General features: G+C 38.2%; 1 protein-coding gene across 9 annotated transcripts in view; it reads left to right on the top strand.

Annotated features, from left to right (window-relative positions):
* Window positions 1–26,588, top strand: part of ZMYM4 (zinc finger MYM-type containing 4) — a 3,261,850-nt gene that overhangs the window by 2,637,706 nt on the left and 597,556 nt on the right. For all 9 annotated transcript variants that reach the window (XM_044059341.1, XM_044059348.1, XM_044059366.1 and 6 more), the window contains one exon: window positions 15,271–15,445. In XM_044059341.1, coding sequence (XP_043915276.1) covers window positions 15,271–15,445 — 175 coding nt within the window. The remainder of the gene's footprint in view (window positions 1–15,270; window positions 15,446–26,588) is intronic.

The raw sequence follows: 26,588 nt of genomic DNA, 5'->3' as shown, positions 1-26,588 counted from the left end.
TCTCTCCCAAAACACTCTTTCCTGGTTCTCAAGCTGTCAGATAGATCTCAGGCTGTGAAATGGAAAAAAATACACATCACCTTTCTTACCCACCTGTACCGGAGTACCACAAGGGTCCATCCTCTGACCAATGCTGTTTAATATCTTTATCAATACCTTTCACTCTGCTATTCCTAATGTCAAAGTCATCCAGTATGCAAATGACTCTACACTTGTCTGATCTGCCTCTAACCTCCCTGAACTCCTATCTAAAACTCAGACTGCCTTCTCAACTACTGAGATCTGGATGTGCCAAAATCATCTTTCTCTCAATGCTAACATATCAAAAATACTACTATTCACACCCTCAAAATCTTTCTCTTTTGATACAGATTCCTTCCAAGTCCTTAGCCAAAGTAACTCTCTGATCGAAGTTGTTCCCTTTGCCAAACTACTTTGGTGTAACTGTAGACAAACACCTCAAGTTTGACATCCATATTCAGCAAAATATAAAGAAAACCCACCAAAAACTAGATATAGTATACAGGAACAACCACTTTCTGTTTACTTCTACCAGGCATACTCTGGCCTCCTCTTACCTCCTTCCTTCCCTTCTGTACGGCGCCTCGCTACTAACTAACCTATCCTCTTCCATCACTCCCAAACTTGAAAGATGTTATAACAAAATTTCTAAATTTGCCACCAAAGCCAAACATTCCACTCATCACTGTGTTACCCTCCAATCCCTCAACTGGTTAGAATTCACAAATTACCTGGATTTCCTTCCAACCAAATGCCCCGCTCTAGCTAACATCCTTCCCCCATACACCCCAAATAGAACTGTCAGATCTGAACACCAAAACTTAATTACTGTCCACAAACCTATACTTCCTGCTGGACAACTTCTCTTCGCCTTTTCCTCAGGTAAGAAATGGAACTCTCTCCCTTCCACACTAAGGACAATGTCAAACACAAACAGCTTCAAAACTCAGCTTTTACACCTACCTCTCCTCCAAATGGAAATGGAACTGCATTCTCCCTACCTAGAACTCTAACAAAAGCCCCTGGGAGGGTATCCTCCTGAGATCCTAAGCACCTTATAGCTGGCTATAACCTTCTGTAGCTAATTCCCATATAATCTCTCACACTCTGTAAATATTGTAAATAGCTTTTGACTTTTGATTTTAACTGTGTGAATTTGTTAAAATGTATCTGCACAATATTTTTCCACTATGGGCAGTATTGCTCACGCTTTGTATTATTTGATATATATTTGTACTTGTACTTTTATTTTTATTGGACTGCTATCTTTACTATAATCTGTTTCATAGAGCTTTTCTCCCCGGCCTGCACTGAAAACGGGCTCTCTTGGCCCAGTAGACTTCCCCTGGAATCAAACTGGAAATAAATAATTAAAATAAAAAAATCACTTTGGATAGCAGATCTATAAGACACTCTTTCTGATTCCCTTCCTGTGGAATGAGTAAAGACACCTTGTTGAAGTTTCAAATAGGTTATTCTGTTAAGTAGGTAGATGGACCAAACTTAACAGATTAAACTACTTGAAAGTTCAACAAGACAACTTTATTCTTCCCATAAGTAGAGCATCAGAGAGTCTCCTAGCCATTCATAAATGTTGGGATGTCTTCTCCTTAATATACCTACCTGGCACAGTTCTAAATTTTCTCATTTGGGTGCTTGCGCTTCCAGCCTACATGTGCCATGGCATCAGTCATTATCCTCCTTATGAGGAGCTTTTGAGGGCAAGAGGAGTTTACATTGTAAGATCTGATTTTCTTTCAAAAGCTGAATACACTATACATGTATTATGAAGGAACAGTCATGGGAAGAATAATATTCTTAAAACTTGTCTTTAAGTTTCAGAGATGATTCCCTCAGAAACTAAGCAGACAATAAGCATTAGTTTTAAGAGTAGGTAAATAATAAAGCATCCTCATTTGTTATCTGTTATCAATGATAGATTTGTTTTGTTGCACTAAATAGTGTACTTTCTCATCTCTTGTGTTCATGGTTAAAAGAAAGTGGCAGTTTTTACATATATACCCACTTTCTGATATGTTTTGCACTAGTCAGTCTGTTGTTTCTAGTCTTGGAAAAGTTTAGTTGACATGTTCATACATAATTATTTTCACCAACTTGTTATGAAATCTGATATAATTCTAGCTGAAGGACTTACCCAGGGAAAGAATGGTTGTAATTCTGATACAGTTATCTATGCCCTAACATGTTGTTATAATTATTATGTTGGGAAAACTAAGAATGTAAACTAGAAAGTGCAAGTTATGTCTTAAAAGAGAATATGAAGCATATTAGAAGTAAGCATGGTAAAAACTCTGTAGTTGAACATTGTTTTGGTGGTCCATCATGGTCATGATATTTACTTAAAAGTAACAGTGCTTTGAACAAATAGCACTTTCTTGCTGAAAAATCTGTACAAACTGTTTTGTTATATAAAGAAAGCATACTTATATTGACGTATAAAATTTTGATATCTAGAGGTCTCAGTGGGGAACTTAATTGGAAATGTTTCCATTATATAACGTTTCCCTGTGGTTGATGGCAGATTGGATTGTTTGTTATAAAAAGTATGCTTAATTCATTGTACTCCTTTGAAGGGTTTGCTGGGATAGGGACACCAGGAATATTTATCTGAGTTTTAATAACGTTAGTAATTGCCTGATATAAAATTTTCTCTTATTCTTGAACCTGTTTCTTTAATTTAACTTTTGCTACTGTTTTGTTTGTCCTCTCAGAGATCATTGTTATCAGTGCAGCCCCCATTACCCAGAGTTCACGCCGGATCTACCAGCTACTCTCCAACCCTCTCCCCCGACCTCTGTTTTTTTTTTTTTTTTCCCTTTTGTTTTTGCTGGGAATCGTTGTGGATCCTGAGGGTGTCCTATGGGCCTGGCTTATCTATGCTTCTGTCCAGGAGAGATTTTTTTTAATGACCTGTCCACTTCCCTTTTCCCACCCACTGTGTTCATTGACTTGATGTCAGAAGGCAACTCCCCTCTTTGGACCACACTCTTCCACCCCCTTAGGGAGCATTTCAACGAGCATCCTTCCCTGCTGCTCTGTCAGTCACCCATGCCGCTAATTGAACCTGGATTGGCTGAACCATAGTCAGGGCTTTATCCCTGTACACCACTGGAACAGCTTTTTTGTTACCATTTCTTAATATGGTGTGTCCCACCTGGAAGTTTGGAAAACTGTCCCCCCCCCAATCCTTTCCCTGGGAAACAGGCTGACACAGGAGAAGGTTAGGGTTGGTTCACAGACTCTGAAGTTTAAAAAAAAAAATTATGTATTAACCTCTTCAATCTGAGAGTAACTCTGTTGGTGTTTTAGACTGTAGAAAATCTCCTGAAGCTGAAACCTGTAATAGTAAGGTCAAGTAGACAAGTAATGATACGTTGCCTGAACTAGCAGGGGATAATGGACAGGATCCTGTTTGCTGTAAAGGAAGATGATCTGTGCTGAAAGAGAGCCATCCAACACATCTTGTTCCTTGTAGATGATTTAAGTTCCTTGAGAGGTGCTTTGAGAACCACTCTTCATTGTAATATGAAACAGCATTAATATAATAAAATATGGTTATGCAAGTGCATCAGTTTGCCATCAGCAGAATGCTGTTTTTCACAAGATTGTTTCATCTGTGTTGAGGAGGGGCATTTGACTTATTTTTCATAAATTGGAAGGGTTTCTTATCTGTATGCCCCCACCCCATTTATCATGCTGTCATACCTTCTGGCAATGTTCACTATGAAAGGATAGAAATTTAATGTTTTCAACTTGATGGCATTGGTCGTCCTCAGCTGTTTAGGATATGACCCTATTTTTGGCTATTGAGGCTCTGGTATTGTAAAAAGAAGGCAACCTTTATCTGAGGGCAGACTGTTTCAGTAGAGGAGACCCAACTGTTAACAAATTTCCTTCAGAGTATTTATGGAAGCTTTAGATTGTTAGAAACCCATCCATGAGGGCTGTCTGTAAGACAGATTAGAAGAGTTTCATTCAGGCTACAAAATTTCTTGACTGCACCTTATTCATTTAGCTTATGGATCTTACTGTATGATTGTATATACCCCTTTAGTCTGAACTCTGTAATGCCACCTTGATAGTTCATACCGTGGTGCATTTAACATCACTTGATAGGATTAAGTTTAAAACTCTGACTTGAGTACTCCAGCTGAGACTTTCTCTGAAAAGAAATTTCTGCACTGCATGCGCAAATCTTTTAAATTGTGTGTGCTAATATAAATGTCCTGGAAGATGCTGTTTTTGGTTTCCCTCGCTGTATGTATAAATTGAATGAGATCATATGTAAAGATTAGATTCCCTTCAAACAAATAATCATTTTCCCAGAAAGTTGATCTTTTAGCTATCTCTTAATCAGCTTCCATCTTCTCTCAGAGGTTTTAAAGAGGAGGATCGTGAGCTTGTGCTCCACATTCCTAGGCATACATTTCTGTCACGGTTTTATATATGTGAGTTGAATGAGTACAAGAAGATAGGGCAAAGTTTTGCTTTGCCTTTGCTTTGGCAGTCTGAGTGTGCAACTGTTGTGAAGCAAATGCTTCCAAATGCCCAACACACTGCTTTATGTTTTGTCACCAAAAGACAAACTAATCCTTGCTAGCTCTGTTATTGGGTGCTGCACTGGGGGATGGACACATTAAGCACTAATTTAAATTTCTTCACCATGGCAAACAGTCATTGCTGTGATCCCTTTGTTTGTGCAAACCTTAACAAAGCATTGCACGTCTGAAGATTCATCACAGAAATGTGACTTATTTGATTGGCGGGGGCAGTGCTTCAGGACATTGTCTCTTGAGTTCTGTCTTCCTCCTTCCCAGGCTTCTGCTGTTCCATTGGATGTTTTTTGGCCAAAATGAGATTCTCCCTAAAGGAAAACTTGTCAGACATCCTCTGAAGATATAATGGATACACAAGCACTCATCATGTTGACTGCATTAAAAGGGTCCCATTAATGTTTTTCCCACCCTTCATTCCTCCTTTGCCTAGTCAGTTTATGTTGTCATGCTGAACCTTTTGTGGAATTCTACTTTAAGTAAGCCAACAACATTTTTAATTCTGGCTATCAGTAGTAGTTATGTTTTTTTTTGCAGGTGATATCAGATCTGAGCTTAGTTTGAGAACTTGAGGCCATTGAAGTTTCAGTTTCTGTTTACCCTTGTATAGTTATGCAGTGTATAAGGTGAAGGAACATATTATTTAAGATTTCTGAAAAGCCACATGAAGAGCAGACACAGTGGATATACCCCAGCATTTATTTAACTACATACAGTGGATATAAAAAGTGTACACACCCCTGTTAAAAATGCCAGATTTTTGTGATATAAAAAATGAGACTACAAAAAATAATTTCAAAACTTTTCCCACCTTTAATGTGACCTATAACCTGTGCAATTCAACTGAAAAACAAATTTGTTAGGGTAAAAATATAAAAAATAAAAAAAACATACAATAAGCTGGTTGCATAAGTGTGCACACCCTTAAACTAATACTTTGTTGAAGCACCTTTTGATTTAATTACACCATTCAGTTTTTTTGGGTAGGAGTCTTTCAGCATGGCACATCTTGACTTGGCAATATTTGCCCACTCTTCCTTGCAAAAGCGCTTCAAATCTGTCATATTGCGAGGGTATCTCTTATACACAGCCCTCTTAAGGTCACCCTACAGATTTTCTATTGGATTTAGGTCTGGACTCTGGCTGGGCCATTCCAAAACTTTAATTTTCTTCTGGTGAAGCCATTCTTTTGTTGATTTGGGTGTATACTTGGGGTCATTGTCATGTTGAATGGTGAAATTCCTCTTCATCTTCAGCTTTCTAGGAGACGCAGAAAGTTTTGGGCCAAAAGTGACTGGTATTTGGAACTGTTCATAATTCCCTCCACCTTGACTAAAGCCCTAGTTCCAGCTAAAGAAAAGCAACCTCAAAGCATGATACTGCCACCACCATGATTCACTGTGGGGATGGTGTTCTTTTGGTGATGCAAAGTGTTGTTTTTGCACCAAACATACCTTTTGGAATTGTGGCCAAAAAGTTCAACCTTGGTCTCATCAGACCATAACATATTTTCCCACATGCTTTTTGGAGACTTGATATATTGTTTAGCAAATTCTAGCTGGGCCTGTATGTTTCTGTGTGTAAGAAAAGGCTTGCATCTTGCAACCCTCCCCCATAGGCCAGACATATGGAGAATACGGGAGATTGTTGTCACATGTAGTACACAACCAGTACTCGGCAGAAATTCCTGCATCTCCTTCAGTGTTACTGTAGGTCTCTTGGCAGCCTCCCTGACCAGTTTTCATCTTGTCCTTTTATCAATTTTGGAAGGACGTCCAGTTCTTTGCAATGTCACTGTTGTCCCATATTTTCTCCACTTTTTGATGACTGTTTTCACTGTGTTCCATGGTATATCCAGTGCTGTAGAAATTGTTTTGTACCCTTCTCCTGACTGATATCAACAATGTACGCTCTGTGCAAACCATGGCTTTTGCTGAAGCAGGCAACTGAATAAATGTCAGGAAAATCCTACTAGGACAGCTGAACTTTATTTGGGGTTATCAGAGTATCTTTAATTGATGGCAGGTGTGTACCCAAGAAGACTGAATGCTGTAATTAAAGCAAAAGGTGCTCCAACAAAGTATTAGGTTAAGGGTGTCCACACTTATACAACAAGCCTATTGTACTTTTTTATTTTTTATATTTTTTCCCCTAACAGATTTGTTTGTTTTTCAATTGAATTTTACAGGTTATAGGTCACATTAAAGGTGGGAAAGGTTTTGAAATGATTTATTGTGGTCTCATTTTTATATCACAAAGACCTGGCATTTTAACAGGGGCGTGTACAATTTTTATATCCACTGTATGACTCTCTCAAGGCTACCTTTAGAAATGTCGGTGCTTGAAATGCCAAACACCGAAAATCCAAAAAAAATGGATTGAAAATGCAGGATAAGTGTGAATCTTGAACATCAGTCTTCTCCTTTAAATTCCTTTTCTTGCAGTAGGCAAGCCCCCCTGCACCCCCCAACTAATATACACTAACTCTAAGACTGCCATACCTCAGAGAAAAGAGAATATTCTGGGCCATCTAGGACTTGCTATATGTAAGTCCGTTTTTTCAGCCATTTGGTCTCCATGTTTTGGGACTCACTTCATCAGGGCCCAACATTTCAAATGGTTACCCTGTAACAGGGCAGCACGGCACAAAAAGAGCACAGCTGGAAACCAAAATGAATAATCCACAACTTTAATAACAAGGTTAAGCACTTTCTTCCCTCAGTGCAGGGACTTCCTCATAACAAAATACATAAAATAAACCAGCCCTTAAATACACATCCAATCAAGCCAATTAAAACTCCAATTACCAATTTATTATTTAATTAGTAATTATATATCTAAAAAGCAAGGAAAACAAAAAATAAAAGGGAAAAAAAACAAACTCATGCCCCACTGGACACACAAACCTATTCTAATATACTTTTTAACTTTAAAATACATGATATATTAATAGCCTCATTAATACCTGGATATTCGGTTGCATTTGAACGCAACTGCCATTTCAATTTGCATATATCCAAGTATATGTCCAAACATTTACCCTGTGGATCTTTAATTGTTGTACCACTAAAAACTTAAAATAATGGTCACTGTACTCCTTAATGTGCCTACACAAGGCATTCGTAATTCTGCCTTTTTTAATGTCCATTAAATGCTCACTAATTCTATTCTTAAAAAATCTACTTGTTTTATCTGTATAAAGTATTGGACATTTTTGACGCTTAGCCTTATAAGCCACAGTAGAACTACAACAATTAAAATTACCTTTAATAAAAATGTCTATCCCGTTAAGTTTAAAATTTTCCTCTGTTTCCAAGATATATGTGCAAAAATTACACATCCCACACTTGAAATTGCCCTTTGGTCTATTAAGGTACACTCCAACACCCTTACCATTAGTTTGCAAAAGGTTTTTGAATGATCTATCTTTCCTAAACACTCTTTTTGGTGGTGCCATCCTCACCTTTTTCTCAACATTCTGATCATAACTCAATATTTCCCAATTGTTTTTAATTATTTCCGAAGTCTGGTTGGCATCCAAGTTAAAAGTGATAATAAAACTCAATCCAAAGTTTTCTTTTTTTCTTTCTTGCCTATTAATTAATGTTTAATCACTCACCTTAAACCCACTTCCTAAAATGGGCTTATAAATACCCTTCTTACGTTTACATATAACCTCTTCACTAATTTCCTTCAAAAAGTCTGCTGGATAGCCTCTTTTATTAAACAGTCGTAATATAAATTGAACTTCCTTTAAAAATTCACTGTCCTAATTCACCATCCTGGCAGCCCGGACCAATTGTCCCTTTACAAATGACTTTTTTTGATGGTACGGGTGCCGGCTGGTAAATTCCAGATACGAATTTGAAAATGTAGGCTTTCTGTAAATCAAGGAAGACAGTTTTTTATCTTCAGAATCAATCATTAAATTTACATCTAAGTAGGAGATTTGTTCCTTACTATAGGAGTGAGTAAAATCCAAAAATTCCACTGTATTGTTAATGTACATCAAAAATACATTCGGTTCTGTATAAGTATCTGTCCACACCACGAACAGGTCATCAAAAAACCTAGTATAATGTATAATTTTAGACCATCAGGCACTTTTCATAATAAATTCCTGTAGCCAGTAGGACATGACATAATTGGCAAAAATGGGGGCACATGCTGTCCCCTTTGCCACTCCAGTTAACTGCTTATAATATTGCCCTTCAGAGTGAATGTAGCTGTTTTTCAAAACTATTTCCGTTAGAGCAGAATATTTATTAATTTGGTCCTGGTCATAAATACCTGTTTTTAATAATTGAACTTCTAACCAAGCCAGTCCCTCATCATGCCGTATTACTGAAAAGAGATTACAGACATATATATCAAATCATTGGTCAACTTTGTTTCTCCCAATTTTTCCAAGAAATGCCATGAATCCTTGGTAATGTATGTCAATACCATCAAGCCCTTTTGTAGATTGTAATCTAAAAACTTACTAATGAAGCAGGTCTTGGAATGCTTCCCATCCATTATGGGCCGAAATTTTAAATCCTTTAGCCCTTTATGGATCTTCAGTATTCCTTAATTCAGTATTTCTTCAGTATTCCAAATATGTTTGGTATCATGGGATGCTCATTCTTTAAATATTTATATTCATCTACATTGATCTGTCCTTGATATACCATATCAATCTTCCTATAGATAATATAAATTTCATTTAAAGAAATTTCCTCATAAGTACCATTCATTAGCAGCATATTCATCCCATTTAGTTAGTCAGTCCTGTCCATTATCACCACCCCATTACCCTTGTCTGGCTTCATTACTCGTACAGTTTTATCATTAGCCATTGATTTTAACAACCTCTCTTCTTCTTTAATTAAATTACATTCATAATCATTTTTGTGTTGTTTATACATGTGTCTTATCTCTTTTTCACATACTTTTTCATATACCCTTATTAGATTATTTAAAGGGGGATTAAATGTACTTGGTTTACTATAACCATGCCCATACACCTCAATTAGATCATCATTACTACTGAACCATACCTTTAAATTTAATTTACGGGTAAAACATTTTAAGTCTATTAAGGTATCGGCCACATTCCCTCTTCTAATTGGGACAAATGTGAAAGCTTTGGCTAACAGATTTGCATGATCAATCCCTACCCTTTTAGTAATTATAAACCTTGAATTTTTTTACATTGTTATACACCACTTGCGGTTCATAACCATTGTCAAAATTAACATTATTTTCAATTAAGTGCGTTAGCAAGGCAAAACCAAAATACTCCCTGTTTAAACATACACTTGTCCCATCATTAACATTTTCTACAATTTGGTCGGCCATTACCAATAAATTGCCACCCAAAACATCTACTTCACTAATTTTATCAAAATAAGCAGCATCAGCTGGAGGAGAACCATTAAGTGCTTCATCTCCAATAGGAAGCCCAGCAATACTGTCATTTTTGTAGTTCACTTCACTTACTTCATGAAAAATGGCAATAGCCACGTCCATTAGTTGATCTGCCATTAATTCCAGTTTCTCGCCTATTTCGGCCTTGCCCCTTGCTTCACATAGTCCCTGTAGGTGTTCTCAGAAAAATGAGATTGCTGTCCTTTCCCCTGTAACCTCTCTAAATGCCTTACACTGTCGTCCATAATGGTGAATGGCTGTGAGTAAAGGGGTTGGTCATGTTGAAGCCTAGTTGCTGATGTCACTTCCCTCACCATTGGCTCCTTCTGCACTGTTGACATGGCAACCCGGGGAAAGCGGATATACCCGTTCGGTAAAATAATGGGTGTAAATCTGTATTCCCCTCCACTCCATTGGGGTATTTCCATAACCGCAAACCTCGCGGAACCTGCCCCAACTTTATGTTCCTCTCTAGATATGCATTTTCCATTTGTAGCTTTTTGTATGTTAACAAGTCTCTTTCAGAAAACCTCAGCCTTTTGGCCATGGTCAGAGATTGTTGCTGATCCACACTGTGACCACCTATGTCCGTACAGAAATCAAAGGTGTGTCTCTTCCACGTTTTACCATTCTAAACAATTTTTTCTCTAGGGGCCATGCCATCTCCTTCACCCAGTTGTTCATCTCGTGCTACTTGAATTGTATGTTCAGGTTGCAACCGCTGTAGAATTACGAATGCCTTGTGTAGACACATTGAGTACAGTGACCATTATTTTAAGTTTTTAGTGGTACAACAATTAGTTAAAGATCCACAAGGTAAATGTGTAGACATACACCTGGATATATGCAAATTGAAATGGCAGTTGCATTTAAATGCAACCGAATATCCAGGTATTAGAGGCTATTAATATGTCATGAATTTTAAAGTTAAAAAGTATATTAGGCTAAGTTTTTGTGTCCAGTGGGGCATGGGTTTGTTTTTTCTTCTTTCTTTTTTTGTTTTCCTTGCTTTTTAGATATGTAATTACTAATTAAATAATGAATTGGTAATTGCATTTTTAATTGGCTTGACTGGATGTGTATTTAAGAACTGGGTTATTTTATGCATTTAGTTCTGAGGAAGTCCCTGCATTGAGGGAAGAAAGCACTTAACCTTGTTATTAAAGTTGTGGATTATTCATTTTGGTCTTCCAGCTGTGCTCTTTTTGTTCTGGGGTTTGTTTTTTCATGGTTTTGGTAGTGGATTAGTGGTTCAGCACAATGGAGGCGTTGGCTTCTAATTGAGACATATTGGAACTGTTGCAGCAAATTAACCAGCAGTTGACTCTACATACTGCCCAAATTCAGACTTTGATGGACAAACATAATGGTCCAGGTAACAATATTTTTGGTAGTTTGGGCTACCCTTTAACCCAGCCAACACAGCGGTTGCAACCTGAACATATACAGTTCAGGTAGCACGAGATGAACAACTGGGTGAAGGAGATGGCATGTTCCCTAGAATAAAAATTGTTTACAGCAGTGAAACTTGGACGAGAAACACCTTTGATTTTCATACGGAAAAAGGTGGTCACAGTGTGGAACAGCAACAATCTCTGACCATGGCCGAAAGGCTGAGTTTTTTTGAAAGAGACTTGTTAACATACAAAAAGCTACAAATGGAAATGCATATCTAGAGAGGAACATAGAGTTGGGGCAGGTTCCACGAGGTTTGCGATTATGGAAATACCCCAGTGGAGCGGAGGGGAATACAGATTTCCTCAATGATTTACATCCGTTATTTGACCGAACGGGTGTAGACCTTATGAAGCTCGTGGTTAAATATAATACCCAGGTATCTGAATCTTTATTTAAAAAGCTAGAAGATGGGTGTAAGCCAGTTCAAGGTGATGTAGAGTATGAACGTCACCAGATTAATTATTCCAATGTTCTTAAAAATGTGGACAGCATTTCTGGCAACATTTATTTGCGGAAATAAAATAAAATCAAAAGAGACACTAATGAGTATTCAAAAGGGAAAGGATATCTGCTTTCCCTGGGTTGCCATGTCAACATTGCAGAAGGAGCCACTGGTGAGCGAAGTGGTGAGGAGGAAGTGACATCAGCGACGAGGCTTCAACGTGACCAACGCCTGAACTCACAGCCATCCACCATTATGGACGATAGTGTAAGGCGTTCAGAGAGGTTATGGGGAAAGGACAGCAATCCCATTTTTCTGAGAACACCTACAGGGACTATGTGAAGCAAGGGGTAGCCCGAAAAAGGCGAGAAATCAGAATTAACGGCAGATCAACTAATGGACATGGCTATAGCCATTTTTCACTAAGTAAGTGAAGTCAACTACAAAAATGACAGTATTGCTGGGCTTCCTATTGGAGATGAAGCATTTAATAGTTGTCCTCCAGCTGATGCTGCTTATTTTGATAAAATTATTGAAGTAGATGTTTTGGATGGCAATTTATTGGTAACGGACAACCAAATTGTAGAAAATGTTAATGATGGGGCAAGTGTATGTTTAAACAGTGAGTATTCTGGTTTTGCCTTGCTAACACACTTAATTGAATAATGTTAATTCTGACAATACTTATGAACCGCAAGTGGTGTATAATAATGCAAAAGATTTCAAGGTTTATAATTACTCTACCAAAAGGGTAGGGATTGATCATGCAAATCTGTTAGCCAAAGGTTTCACATTTGTCCCAACTAGAAGAGGGAATGTGGCCGATACCTTAATAGACTTAGTGTTTTACCCATAAATTAAATTTAAAGGTATGGTTCGGTAGTAATGATGATCTAATTGAGGTGTATGGGCATAGTTATACTAAACCAAGTATGTTTAATCCCCTTTAAATAATCTAATAAGGGTATATGAAAAAGTATGTGAAAAAGAGATAAGACACTTATAAACAACCCAAAAGTGATTATGAATGTAATTTAACTAAAGAAGAAGAGAGGTTGTTAAAGAAAATAGCTAATAATAAAAACTGTACAAGTAATGAAGCCAGACAAGGGTAATGGGGTAGTGATAATGGACAGGAGTGGCTACCTAAATGGGATGAATATGCTTCTAATGGATGGTACCTATGAGGAAAGTTCTTTAAAGGAAGACTGACATGGCTTTAGATGATATGGTATATCAAGGACAGATCAATGTAGATGAATATAAATATTTAAAGAATGAACATCCCATGATACCCAACATATTTGGAATACTGAAGATCCACAAAGGGTTAAAGGATTTAAAATTTCAGCCCATAATGGATGGGAAGCGTTCCAAGACCTGCTTCATTAGTAGGTTTTTAGATTACAGTCTACAAAAGGGTTTGATGGTATTCACATACATTACCAAGAATTCATGGCATTTCTTGGAAAATATGGGAAAACAGAGTTGACCAACGATTTGATATTGGTCACTATTGATTTTGTAATCTCTTTTCAGTAATACTGCATAATGAGGGGCTGGCTTGGTTAGACGTTCAGTTATTAAAAACAGGTATTTATGACCAGGACCAAATTAATAAATATACTGCTCTAATGGAAATAGTTTTGAAAAACAACTACATTCACTTTGAAGGACAATATTATAAGCAGTTAACTGGAGTGGCAATGGGGGAAACATGTGCCCCCATTTTTTGCCAGTTATGTCATGTCCTACTGGGAACAGGAATTTATTATGAAAAGTGCCTGCTGGTCTAAAATTATACATTATACTAGGTTTTTGGATGACCTGTTTTTGGTGTGGAAGGGTACCGAGGGAGAACTGAATGAATTTTTGATTTACATTAACAATAAAGTGGAATTTTTGGATTTTACCCACTCCTATAGTAAGGAACGAATCTCCTACTTAGATGTAGATTTAATGATTGATTTTGAAGATAAAAAACTGTCTTCCTTGATTTATAGAAAGCCTACATTTTCAAATTAGTATTTGGAATTTACCAGCTGGCACCCGTACCATCAAAAAAAGTCAATTGTAAAGGGATAGTTGGTCCGGGCTGCCAGGATGGTGAGTTTGGACAGTGAATTTTTAAAGGAAGTTCATTTTATATTACAACTGTTTAATAAAAGAGGCTATCCTGCAGAAGATTTGAAGGAAATTAGTGAGAAGGTTATATGTAAATGTAAGAAGAGTATTTATAAGCCCATTTTAGGAAGTGGGTTTAAGGTACTGATTTAACATTAATTAATAGGCAAGAAAGAAAAAAAGAAAACTTTGGATTGAGTTTTATTACCACCTGTAACTTGAATGCCAACCAGATTTCTGAAATAATTAAAAACAATTGGGAAATACTGAGTTATGATCAGTATGTTGAGCAAATGGTGGGGAAGGCACCACCAAAAATAGTGTTTAGGAAAGATCATTCAAAAACCTTTTGGAAACTAATGGTAAGGGTGTTGGAGTGTAACTTAATAGACCAAAGGGCAATTTCAAGTGTGGGATGTGTAATTTTTGCACATATATCTTGGAAACAGAGAAAAATTTTAAACTTAATGGGAGAGACATTTTTATTAAAGGTAATTTTAATTGTTGTAGTTCTAATGTGGTTTATATGGCTAAGTATAAAAAATGTCCAGTATTTTATACAGGTAAAACAAGTAGATTTTTTAAGAATGGAATTAGCATTTAATGGACATTAAAAGGGGTAGAATTACGAATGCCTTGTGTAGACACATTAAGGAGTACAGTGACCATTATTTTTTTAGTGGTACAACAATTAGTTAAAGATCAACAAGGTTAATGTGTGGCCATACACCTAGATATATGCAAATTGAAATGGCAGTTGCGTTTAAATGCAACCGAATATCCAGGTATTAATAAGGCTATTAATGTATCATGTATTTTAAAATTAAAAAGTATATTAGGATAAGTTTTTGTGTCCAGTGGGACATGAGTTTGTTTTTTCTTCTTTCTTTTTTTGTTTTCCTTGCTTTTTAGATATGTAATTACTAATTAAATAATGAATTCCTGGTAAATGGATTTTTAATTGACTTGATTGGATGTGTATTTAAGGGCTGGGTTATTTTATGTATTTTGTTCTGAGGAAGTCCCTGCATTGAGGGAAGAAAGCACTTAACCTTGTTATTAAAGTTGTGGATTATTCATTTTGGTCTTCCAGCTGTACTGCCCTGTTCTGGAGTTTGTCTTTTCATGGTTTTGGAAATGGTTACCCTGTCTCAGAGATCGACTTTGTAAATTGATTGTTCTAATGTCTGATTATAATACTGTAGCTTTAGCAGTTGTTATTGCTCGTTTCTCTCTCTGCAGGGAAGGAAGAAATCTGTTGGTTGTTTTGAAACCAGAAGTCTTGTGCACGCTACATTCCCAGGTAGTTCAGTAGGAGATGGTACAACCCTGAAGTATATGTATGGAGTGAATGCTTGGAAAAACTGGGTACAGTGGAGGAACTCAAATGGGGAACTGGAAGATCTGAAGCTGGGAGGCAAGTAGAATTTTTTTTTCATAATGAGCTTTTTTTTTTTCACCTTTGTAAAGTTAACTGAAAAACAAGTCACATTTATGATTACTGCAAGATTATTTGAAGATGAAGCATCAAAGAAAAATAGTTTGTGTATGGGTACACACAATTGAATTATGTATTTAGCACTATTTTAATAAAGAGATATAAAATGTTTGAAGCATTTTTGACAAAATGTTCATCACTGGATAACTGTTGAGTAGCCTTTAGCTATATGGGATGTATTCTATTAAGGATGTAGGACTTTCCCACCAGTCTACAAAGCTTTGGATGTCTTACACACACACAAAATAATTTCATCCTAAGAGCATGGGTGCTTACTGGTATAAGATGGATGTATGGAAATGACAGAAATCAGTACCTTCTTGCTGTATGTGTGCTTATTCAGATTTCGTAACAGCTTACTGATGTGAGTTATCATCTGTCTTCTTCAGATCCAGTTTTGGGCAGGTAAGTTTCCATGTTGGAGAGCCTTCCTTTTTCTGAAGAAAGAAATTAGGATAAGGTTTCTAATGTCTGTCAGAAAGGGTAAATGTTGTGATAGCCAAATCCCTTACAAGGATGCCCATGCTGCTTGCAAATTCTGTTTAGTAGAGCAGCATGATTAGTTTTTCTTTAACCTCTATGACTGTAAGAAGCAGACTGAAGTCCTTGAGGCTTTTTCTTGAAAATATGCACCTCAGGGATTTTGGGCATGCGGAAGTGTACCCCTCCAATTCACCAGCAGATTTACTTCCTCAACAGAAAAAGAAGAAAAAATATGTCAAAATAAGTTTCTGAAAAGACTTGGGTGTTCGTCTCTTTTGTATGCTTTGGAACTGACATTTCCGCTGAGGCAGTTTCACAGTCTTCAGACCATCAGTCCAGTTCTACTAATCCCTCAGGTGAGATCCTACAGGAGGCCACTAAGCCCAGGAACATAGCATGACCAGTCAAACCATACGTCAAGCAGAAGTTGATAAGAAGGGAAAACCTGTCTTTATTCTGAATGAAAATGAGGGATGCACTCACCATATCATGTTGTGGGAGGAAGCCATCATCTGACTTAAGGAGGTGCAGCCTTCTGATTTATTTTCCAAAATTATAAGGCTAGAGTCCATTAAGAAAAGGATACAGAAAACTAAGAATTTGTCCACCACACACACACACACACACATGCACACACACACACACACACACACACACACACACACACACACACAGTGCAGAGGGGTTGTCAGGAAGACTGGTTCAGGAGGTTTGTCCAGGGTATTTTTAAGGCCATCCAGTCTTTCCTGTCCTTGACTGCAGCATCTAACCAGGTTAAACAAAAGAGAAGAGATGTCCTGCTTCCTTAGAAGAAGAGATTCTTCCTGAATCAGATGTGGGAAGGACTTGATTGCACTTAATAGTTATTGTCCCCTGTTCCCTGTAAGTCTGAATCTGAGGACTCCAGAGTTGATCTGAAACCATCCAGTGTTGGTTTGTGACTTATTGTGCGACTTTCATAGGAGAAGATTTATCTTGATCTGTATTTTATTTTGTACTTCTTATTTTCGTTGTTGGTTGGAAATAAAGGAATAGGTTAAAGACAGGCAAACTCAAGGGTGGGGCGAGTCAGCTATAAATTCATACAGACTAAACGGGGCACTCAAAAGCTTGACTGAAAACATTCAGTTTTGCTTTTGTGATTTCTGCAACTGCTTGCCAGGAGAAGATTTGTTTTGATTTATATATTTATTTTTTTATCTATTTCTTTATTGTTATAACAAGACACAACTGTAAGCAGTAATGAATTTAGTGCAAATAACACAACTGGTATAATAAGTCAGTATGACTGCTTTTTGAATTACTTCCCCTTGTGCAAGGTTAGGTCAGCATACTTAATTCAGTCTTTATTTTTTACTATTGTTTGTGTGATTTCCTCACTCTCTTAGACTTAATTTAATAATGTTTAATTTCTTTAAAATCTGTTGTCACTGATTTCAGTTTTTTTCTTTCAAAATTATTTGTGTGCAGCTGTGAATGGATTCTTTAAATGAGTACGCCATTAAGGATTTGCTGAAGCACAGTTGTATTACCCAAAGCGCTAAATGCTATGTATATAAAAAGCTATCACCTGATGACAAGAGGAACCCAAGATTCCAAAGTTAAATTTGGATGATTTGTTTACTGGTATTAGTAAATCTAGACTTACCAACATGATTACACTTGTTCAATTGGCACAGCTTGGAAATCTTTTTTTTTTTTTTTTATACATATGTTAATGAATGATACAAATAATATTGAGCAAGTACACACAGAACTCACTTAAGAAAGGAAGTGTCCTCTACCAATAAAGATCAGTCAGTCCCTATTAAACATGATCCTACCAGTAACAGCTTTGGAATTAGAATACAAGTACTAAGCAGTTTCAGGATTCAAAGCATGTAGAAGAAAGTAAAGAAAGGGAGATGTTCATGACTAATAACTAGGAAGATAATTGATTAATGCCTATAATGCAGAGAGAATGTGTATATATATATATATATATGTGTGTGTGTGTGTGTGTGTGTGGGCATGTGTGCATACATATATTTATATTTACACGTATATGTATGTATATACACACACACACACACATATATATATATATATATATATATATATATATATACTCCCACATGCTTTTGGGAGACTTGATGTATTGTTTTGCAAATTTTAGCCAGGCTTGGATCTTTTTCTGTGTAAGAAAAGGCTTCCGTCTTGCAACCCTACCCCATAGGCCAGACAAATGGAGAATACAGAAGATTGTTGTCACATGTAGTACACAACCAGTACTTGCCAGAAATTCCTGCAGCTCCTTCAGTGTCGCTGTGTAGGTCTCTTGGCAGCCTCCCTGACCAGTTTTAATCTTATCTTTTCACAGTTTTGGCGGGACATCCAGTTCTTTGCAACATCACTGTTGTCCCATATTTTCTCCACTTTTTTGGTGACTGTTTTCACTGTGTTCCATGGTATATCCAATGCTGTGGACATTTTTTTGTACCCTTCTCCTGACTGATCCCTTTGACGCTTTGTAAACTCTCTGCGAACCATGGCTTTTGCTATAGCAGGCAGCTGAGTAAATGTCAGGAAAATCCTACTAGGACAGCTGAACTTTATTTGGGGTTAATCAGAGTCTCTTTAATTGATGGCAGGCGTGTACCCAAGAAGACTGAATGCTGTAATTAAAGCAAAAGGTGCTTCAACAAAGTATTAGTTTAAGGGTGTGCACACTTATGCAACCATCTTATTGTATGTTTTTTATTTTTTATATTTTTTCACCTAACAGGTTTGTTTGTTTTTCAATTGAATTGTACAGGTATTGGTCACATTAAGTTTTGAAATGATTTATTGTGGTCTCTATTTTATATCACAAAAACCTGGCATTTTACAAGGGGTGTGTATACTTTTTATAGCCAGTGTATGTATGTACATATATATATATATATATATATATATATATATATATATATATATATATATATACACACATATATATATATATATACACACATATATATATATATATATGTGTGTGTGTGTGTGCGTGTATATGTATATACCCACAGATACACGCAGATATATATCCATGTAAATACTGAAAAAGACAGTGCTTTGTTTTGTAGTACAAATTACAGTAAATTATAATATTATTCAATGAAAAGTCATTAAGTCTACAAAAAATGGCATCATTTTTTCCAAAAGAGAAGGTAGAAAAAAAGGCAAGGGGCAGGCTAAAAGAAACAAATATAAACAAAACTTGAAAGGATCAAAGAACATTACTGTAAGAAAAAAGAAGAGAAAGACTGAAGCCGATAGCATGATTCAGACTGTGGAAGTACAAAGACAGCTGGATGAGGATTGCATGCTTTTACAAATGGGTGAAAACAGTGAGATTAATAAGACTATTTGTGATAAAGATCATTCATTTGCAGCAATTGGTAAAGCAGAAATTACTGAATTAGAAGTGGGAGATTCTTGAGATTATTTATATATATATATATATATATATATATATATATATATATTTTTTTTTTTTTTTTTTTTTTTTTTTTATTGCAGGGGAAGTCCAACTGGGTAGGAGCGCATTTAAAAATAATACAAAAAAAAACAAATACAGTTTAAGTAATTATTCCAAATTAGACATAATATGAAAACATTGATTAAGAATAGTTACAAGTTATATGACAGTGATGTAATAGTTAGAGACATTTTAGCCAGTTTATAGATAAATTAAAGGTGAGTTACAAACAGGAATTGAAATATGAAGTGAGAGAAAACTAGGCTTATGGTATATTTAGAGAGAAATTGATATAAGTAAGGAAGTGAATGAAGAGGGGAGAGTAAGGAGATATAATGTATGATTAGGTGCTTGTTCACATTTAAGGATATAGTTTCTCCTGGTGTTGAGCAAGAACAGAGCCAGCTTTTGTCTAAGAAGTCTTTCAGAATGGTTTTGAAGTATGGAATGGAGAGTATTGATCTGATGGACAGAGATGAGGAGTTCCCAGGGCCAGTGCTAGCATTTTCGGGACCCCCCAGCAAGATTCAAGTTGGGGGCCCTACACAAGAGAGCACAAAGTGTTAGCACATTGCCATCACACCCCCTTCCCTGTCAAGCTCATCCAGCACCATTTAACCACTAGTGTCACTACATTCAGATCATTAGGAATTGATGTGCCAAGCCACACACTGGCATTTAGTACCTATGTTACATTACGACAAACCCCTGTACCACAGCAAGGTAGCTACTCACAGGTGTACACACTGACTGGCATTTAATACCAGTGTTACATTATGACAATCCCCTGTACCACAGCAAGGTAGCGACTCACAGATACACACACTGACGGGCATTTAGTACCAATGTTACATTACGGTAAACCCCTGTACCACAGCAAGGTAGCTGCTCACAGGTACACACTGGCATTTAATAACAATGTTACATTATGACAAACCCCTGTACCACGGCAAGGTAGTGACTCACAGATACACACACAGACGGGCACTTAGTACCAATGTTACATTACGATAAATCTCTGTACCACAGCAAGGTAGCTACTCACAGGTACACACTGGCATTTAATACCAGTGTTACATAATGAAAAATTCCTTGTACCACAGCAAGGTAGTGACTCACAGATGCACACACTGACGGGCGTTTAGTATCAATGTTACATTATGATAAATCCCCTGTACCACCCTGCATGGTAGCCATTTACAGGTGCAGACACTGACTGCGTACTCAACTGCCCAGATTTTCAAAGAATGTCCAGATGTGACTCGTGTTTGGTCTGTTCCTCACAATTTGTAGTTTTCTGGATTTTTTGTGGCAAATCATTGATGACTGAATTCATTAAATGACAGGCATTTCAGTTTAACTTCATATCCTTCAGAACATGCATGGTAACACCTTTTATTCTAGCAACTTTTTCAGTTTATAAGAGCAATATTTAAAATTTGCCCAGATCTTTGGGGCTGGAACCCCATTATCTGTGGCTTTGTCCAGATTTTGTGCCATGAGATCGAGAGCTATGACTGGCATTTAGGAGCAATGTTACATTATGACAAGCCTCTCTACTGCATCAAGGTAGCCAGTCCCACAAACGTACACAGAGACACCCACACTGACTCCCCACAAAGACACCCACACTGACTGGCATTTAGTAGCAATGTTGTTACATTACGACAAGCCTCTGTACCGCATCAAGGTAGCCAGTCCCACAGAGGTAAACAGACACACCGACACAGCCTCCCACAGAAAGACACACCGACACAGCCTCCCACAGAAAGACACACCGACACAGCCTCCCACAGAAAGACACACCGACACAGACTCCCACAGAAAGACACACCGACACAGTCTCCCTCACATAGGACAGAAGCACACTAAAACAGACTCTTGCACACAGGACAGACACCCACACATGATGAAGACTGTGCTACAGCAAGACTGAACATTAATACCCGCACAGACAGGGCAGAGGCACCCACCCCTCACAAGTACAGAGAGAAGACCAGGACAAATTTACTGCAAGACTGAACATAAACCCACACAAGATTGTCAGCACTACCACAAAACAGAACTGAGACACCCCTCCCAAACACAAGACAATGACAGCAATACAGCAAGACTGAAACAAGCAGCGTTAGATAAACTAAACTGACATCACTCAAGGCAATTACTGACATGCAGAACAGTCACACTGCAGATGTACATAACACAGCTATGGGACACGGAAAAGACTACAAGCACAACATGCAAGAGAAAGCCATGGAGACTGCTGAGCCTGAGGCAGACTCAAACCCAAACAAACCCAAAAGAAAGCTATGGGGATTACTGAGCCTAAGGCAGACAGACTCAAACTCAATGAAACACAGAAGAGAGCCAAGGGGATTACTAAGCCTGAGGTAGACAGACTCAAACCCAAACAAACAAACACAAGAGAGCCATGTGGATTACTGAGCCTGAGGCAGACTCAAACCCATGCACAAGAGAGTAATGGGGATTAGTGAGTCTGACACAGGCAGACTCAAACCCAGGGAGAAAAAGGTGAAAACCAGTGTCATTCGTCTTCCATGTGCATTTACCTCTTCAGCTCCTGACTGCTGCCACTTGTCTATTCGTACTGCACGTCTGTCCTAGCCCCCCAACGAGTCCTTCCGCTCCCAACTGTCCTAGCATCCTGATTAGTCCTGCCACTCCCCTGCTGCTCCACATGAGTCCTGCCGCTCCTAGCTGCCTTTGCCTAACATCCTGCTAGATCCATCCTTATAGTCCTACCTGTTGGAGGTAAGCAAACAAAAAGTGAATACACAGCATACAAGCCACACTAAGGTGCTACCTGAAATTTACTGCCTGAAAGGAAATACGAGCACATACCTACAGTTTTATGAGGCTGCCATGTGATACACTTTATCCCACTTCATGCTCAATTGAAAGCACAGCTAAGCCTGAAAGTCTCTTCTGACTCATTGACAAATGCAGCTATGTCTTTATGAGTTCCAGCTTAGAAAAGCTGCGTTCTGCAGTAGCCACTGTAATGGGTGCAGTCAAATAAATGTGCAGTGAAACATAAGTATTTATATATATGTCAGTATCTTGTTATTGTATTAAAGCCAACAACCTGTAATGTTGTTTACTATTGCTGCAACTTTGTATCTCTATCATGTACATGATGTGGAGCTTTTCTCCCGGGGCATCCACTGAAAAAGGACCTGCGTCCAGTTAGAATTTCCCAGTAAGCAAATGTAAATAAATAAATAATGTCTTGTAAGTGGTTGCGAATGAGGAAATTTAACAGTCAGTGGTCATGATTCATTATCAGTCATTCGAGAAAGTCTTTTAAGTTCGTGTCCAAGGTCAGAGTCATCAATATCACAGTGGCCACTTATCCTGTCAGTCAGTTGTTCTTTCAGAGCCTTGCAATGTTGCAGCAGTGTGTCTTCTGCGACATCACTCAAGGCTTTAATATTTGATAAAAATCCAAAGGCCTTATCAAACCCTGAAAGCTGCTCAAACCGGTCAGTAAACGATTGGATTGTTGTGTCCAGCAGCACATTGAAGAAATCTACACATAGTTTTACTGCTGTATCCTGTACAGTCTCATCTTCTCCTTCATAGTCAAAGAACCGCTTTACTTTGTCTCTTTTCTTGAAATGTGTTGCCAACATCCAGTTCTTCCGCTGTCTTGGAGGCTTCGCCCATGGCATGTTGAAATCCTGTCTCCCTGTAATTCTTCAGCAGGTCCATAGTGGATTCCAGCACTTTGACACATGTTGAAATATCAACAGATGAACTCTGCAGAACTTTTCTTGCACGATTTACCTCTGTCAGCACATCATACCAGACCACTAAACATACAATGAACTGGTATGACATACGTTCTGAGCACAGTCCCCTTGCTTGGTGATATGTTGCAGCATCATTTGTACGTACTACTTGACCTATCTCCTCAATGGCTCCCTTCAACTGAAATCTTACTGCCTTGACAGAGTCTATCCTGCATTCCCAGAGATTCTCCGATAGTGGCTTCACAGTGACATTTATGTACCGTTTCAAGATCTGCTATCTGCTTGCTGCTGAGCAGTGTACGTAAGTGTTCTGCAGACATCCAAAGAATGACACTGCCTGTACCGATGAATGTGCTCCATCACTAACTATAAGATTTAAATTATGGCAGGCACATGGCACATAAAAAGCCCTTAAATTCATCTGTTTTACCCGGGCCTGCACACCAGCTCATTTCCCCTTCATGTTGCTGTTGTTGTCATATCCTTGTCCTCGACGGTTATTAATGTTCAGTTCATGATTTTGAAGAGTCTGAAGAAGAGCTTCTGTAAGTCTTGCCCCAGTTGTATCATTCACAGGCACAAATCCCAGAAAATGTTCAACTGTGGCTGCAGTCCGTGAAATATCCACATACTGAACTACTACAGTAATTTGCTCTTGATTGCTGATGTCTGGTGTGCAGTCAAGAATCCCTGAAAAGTACCTAGAGTCCATCACCTTTCCTACAATGATCCTTAAAATAGCATTTGCAAACAGCTGTATAACTTCATTCTGTATGTCCTTCCCAAGATAGTGATCCATTACCACTTTGTTCCGAATATGACGCAAATGTTCAGCCATGACAGAGTCAAACTGCAACAAAAGTTGCACTTGGCCTAAGAAATTGCCATTGCCATAGGTATCCAGCTTGTACCAAGGAATGCCATGTTCCATTCTGCCAAGTACTGGACAACAGTAATAATGCGTTCTAACACACTATGCCATTGAGTTATCTCCTTTTCAACCATTGCTCGTCTTTTATCGTCCATAGTCTGCCTACTCTTTATTCTATTGTCCAGTTCCTTCCACTTCAGCATGCATGCAGTATGCTCCGGTGCTCAGTCATGGCTGTGTAAAACTTTGGACATCTCTCTCCATGCTTTGTAACCACCTGACCTGAGAAGATAGTTAGAATGTCCAAACAATTTGCATGCAAAGCAAAACAATGCATCCTTTGAGACCGACTGTGTCAGCCAAGTGCATTTGGCTCGGTCTCCATTAGGCAGCACATGGAAATAGTTCTCTGATGTAAATCTTCTTTTCTGCTCATTGACTGGGAACTGTGGTAACAACATTTGCACAGGTCCATGCTGAATGCCAGCTACCCTAAACTCATCCCTTATCAAGTCTGGCCAAGTCCCTAGATCCTCAAAAGATGCACCTGACACTCCCTGCAAGTCATAGGCCACATCTGTCACTATGGAAGTATGGGCTCCTTCTGTATCAAAGTCTGGTGATCCAGGCAACACCTCTACAGTTGAATCTGCATTTGCTGACATGCTTTCACCCATGGTAATGGCTGCAGGTCCACAGGAGGTAGCGTGTGGTGTAGCCGCAAGACAGTGGTCACTTTATGTTGAAAGGATGCTGGACTCACAGTGGTCAGACTGTGATGTAGAGCCTTTGTATTCTCCTGAAGAGAGACTTTCTCCTGACTCTCCCCTCTCCGATGACCGACAGAAAAATTTCATAATGGAGCCCTGTCTCTTTGCATCCTCAGTCCTCTGCTGTTGAAACTTTTTTTGCTGCTCCTGACAAATATGTATGCTTAATCTCTAACTGGAAATGGAAGTAAAACAGAATTACTACACATGCATACAGAGTCCTTTTGTCATACTGCTAGTATGACTGCATAATGACTTGCATTGACATCGGTCACTATTGCACTGCAGGCAGAAAGACTGAAGAATTAATAACCTGTAGGCACAAAAAGTAATGAGAAAGGCCCAAGTTACAGTTTTATGGTAGATACCTAACACTAGAGGTGAACTTGAGCTTTTTCTACACAATTCTTCCTCTTTCATCCCCCCCAAACATGTGAAGAGGCCCGAAATTATGCAAAAGATTGATATTACAAGCTCTCTGGAACAGACTAAAGTCTGAAAGAAGTAACGACTAGGAGAAGCCCAAGTCTCAAAGGGAACAGCAAACTATGAGGCAAGACAAATGTTATGGTACAAAAAAAGGCTACACATGCCCACTACCTCTCAATCTGTTAGCACACTTGAACAAGCCAAAATCATTGGTTGAACAAAGGAGTGAACTCATGTTTTTGCTAGAAAACCTCATATTTGAGGGATGTAGAAGTGACACACACATTGGGAGACATGCCCACAACCACTCTTGGCACAGGATCCTTGTACAAAAGCATAAAGCCAGGGAATGTACCATGCATTACTTGTGGAGTGTATGAAACATGAAGTCCATTTCTGCTAGAAGCCTCAGCCCTATGCATTGTGCAATCATTTTGAGAGAGAACAGGCCAAAAATCAATAACATCTGGACACACATTCTCGCAGCCCCATCAACCTCCTAAACTGTCAACATAATTCAGACACCCAAAAATAACTGCAGAAGAAGGCGTAACATCACGGATAGTTTAAAATATTAACTTAGATAGCAGAGCAGTGTTTGCGGTAGTATGCATTAAAGACATCAGTACATTCTGTAGAATCCCCCTCCCAGCCTCTGCACAACAATCCTGGATAAAGTGAAAACCAAAAACATAGGTGTAACATTAACAGTGTGCTTATACAGTGCATGGCCCCACATTAAAAAAATCCCAAGCAAACACTGAACACTGCAACATTCTCACAGACCCTAACTACTCTCTCACCATTAGGCTTTTTAAACAATGTACAGGCCCCATCAACCTCCAAATAGCATAATGCAAACAGCCAAAAATACCTGCAGAACAAGCTGCAACATCAGGTACAGTTAAACAGTACTACATACCTGGACAACAGAACAGTGTTTGCATTAGCATGCATTAAGATAACAGTACATTCTGTGGAATTATTACCCCCCCCCCCCCCCAAGTCTAGGCACAATTTTGGATGAAGTGAAAACAAAAAGGTGTATCATAAACAATGTGCTTATACAGTCCATGACCCCCTATTAAAATAAACTCCAGGCAAACAGTGGACACTGCAACATTCTCACAAACCCTAACCACACTCTACAACTTTCAATACAATAACTATGGACAACAAAAAAAATTGAAGTCATTGCAACAAGGCATATCAAGGACAGTTAAACAGTACAATAAACATA

The sequence above is a fragment of the Protopterus annectens genome, chromosome 1.part2 (assembly GCF_019279795.1).
Source record: "Protopterus annectens isolate FY-2018-M chromosome 1.part2, PAN1.0, whole genome shotgun sequence".
NCBI lineage: Eukaryota > Metazoa > Chordata > Ceratodontiformes > Protopteridae > Protopterus > Protopterus annectens.
Note: the sequence above shows the minus strand (reverse complement) of the source record. Positions and strands in the feature narration are given on the sequence as shown.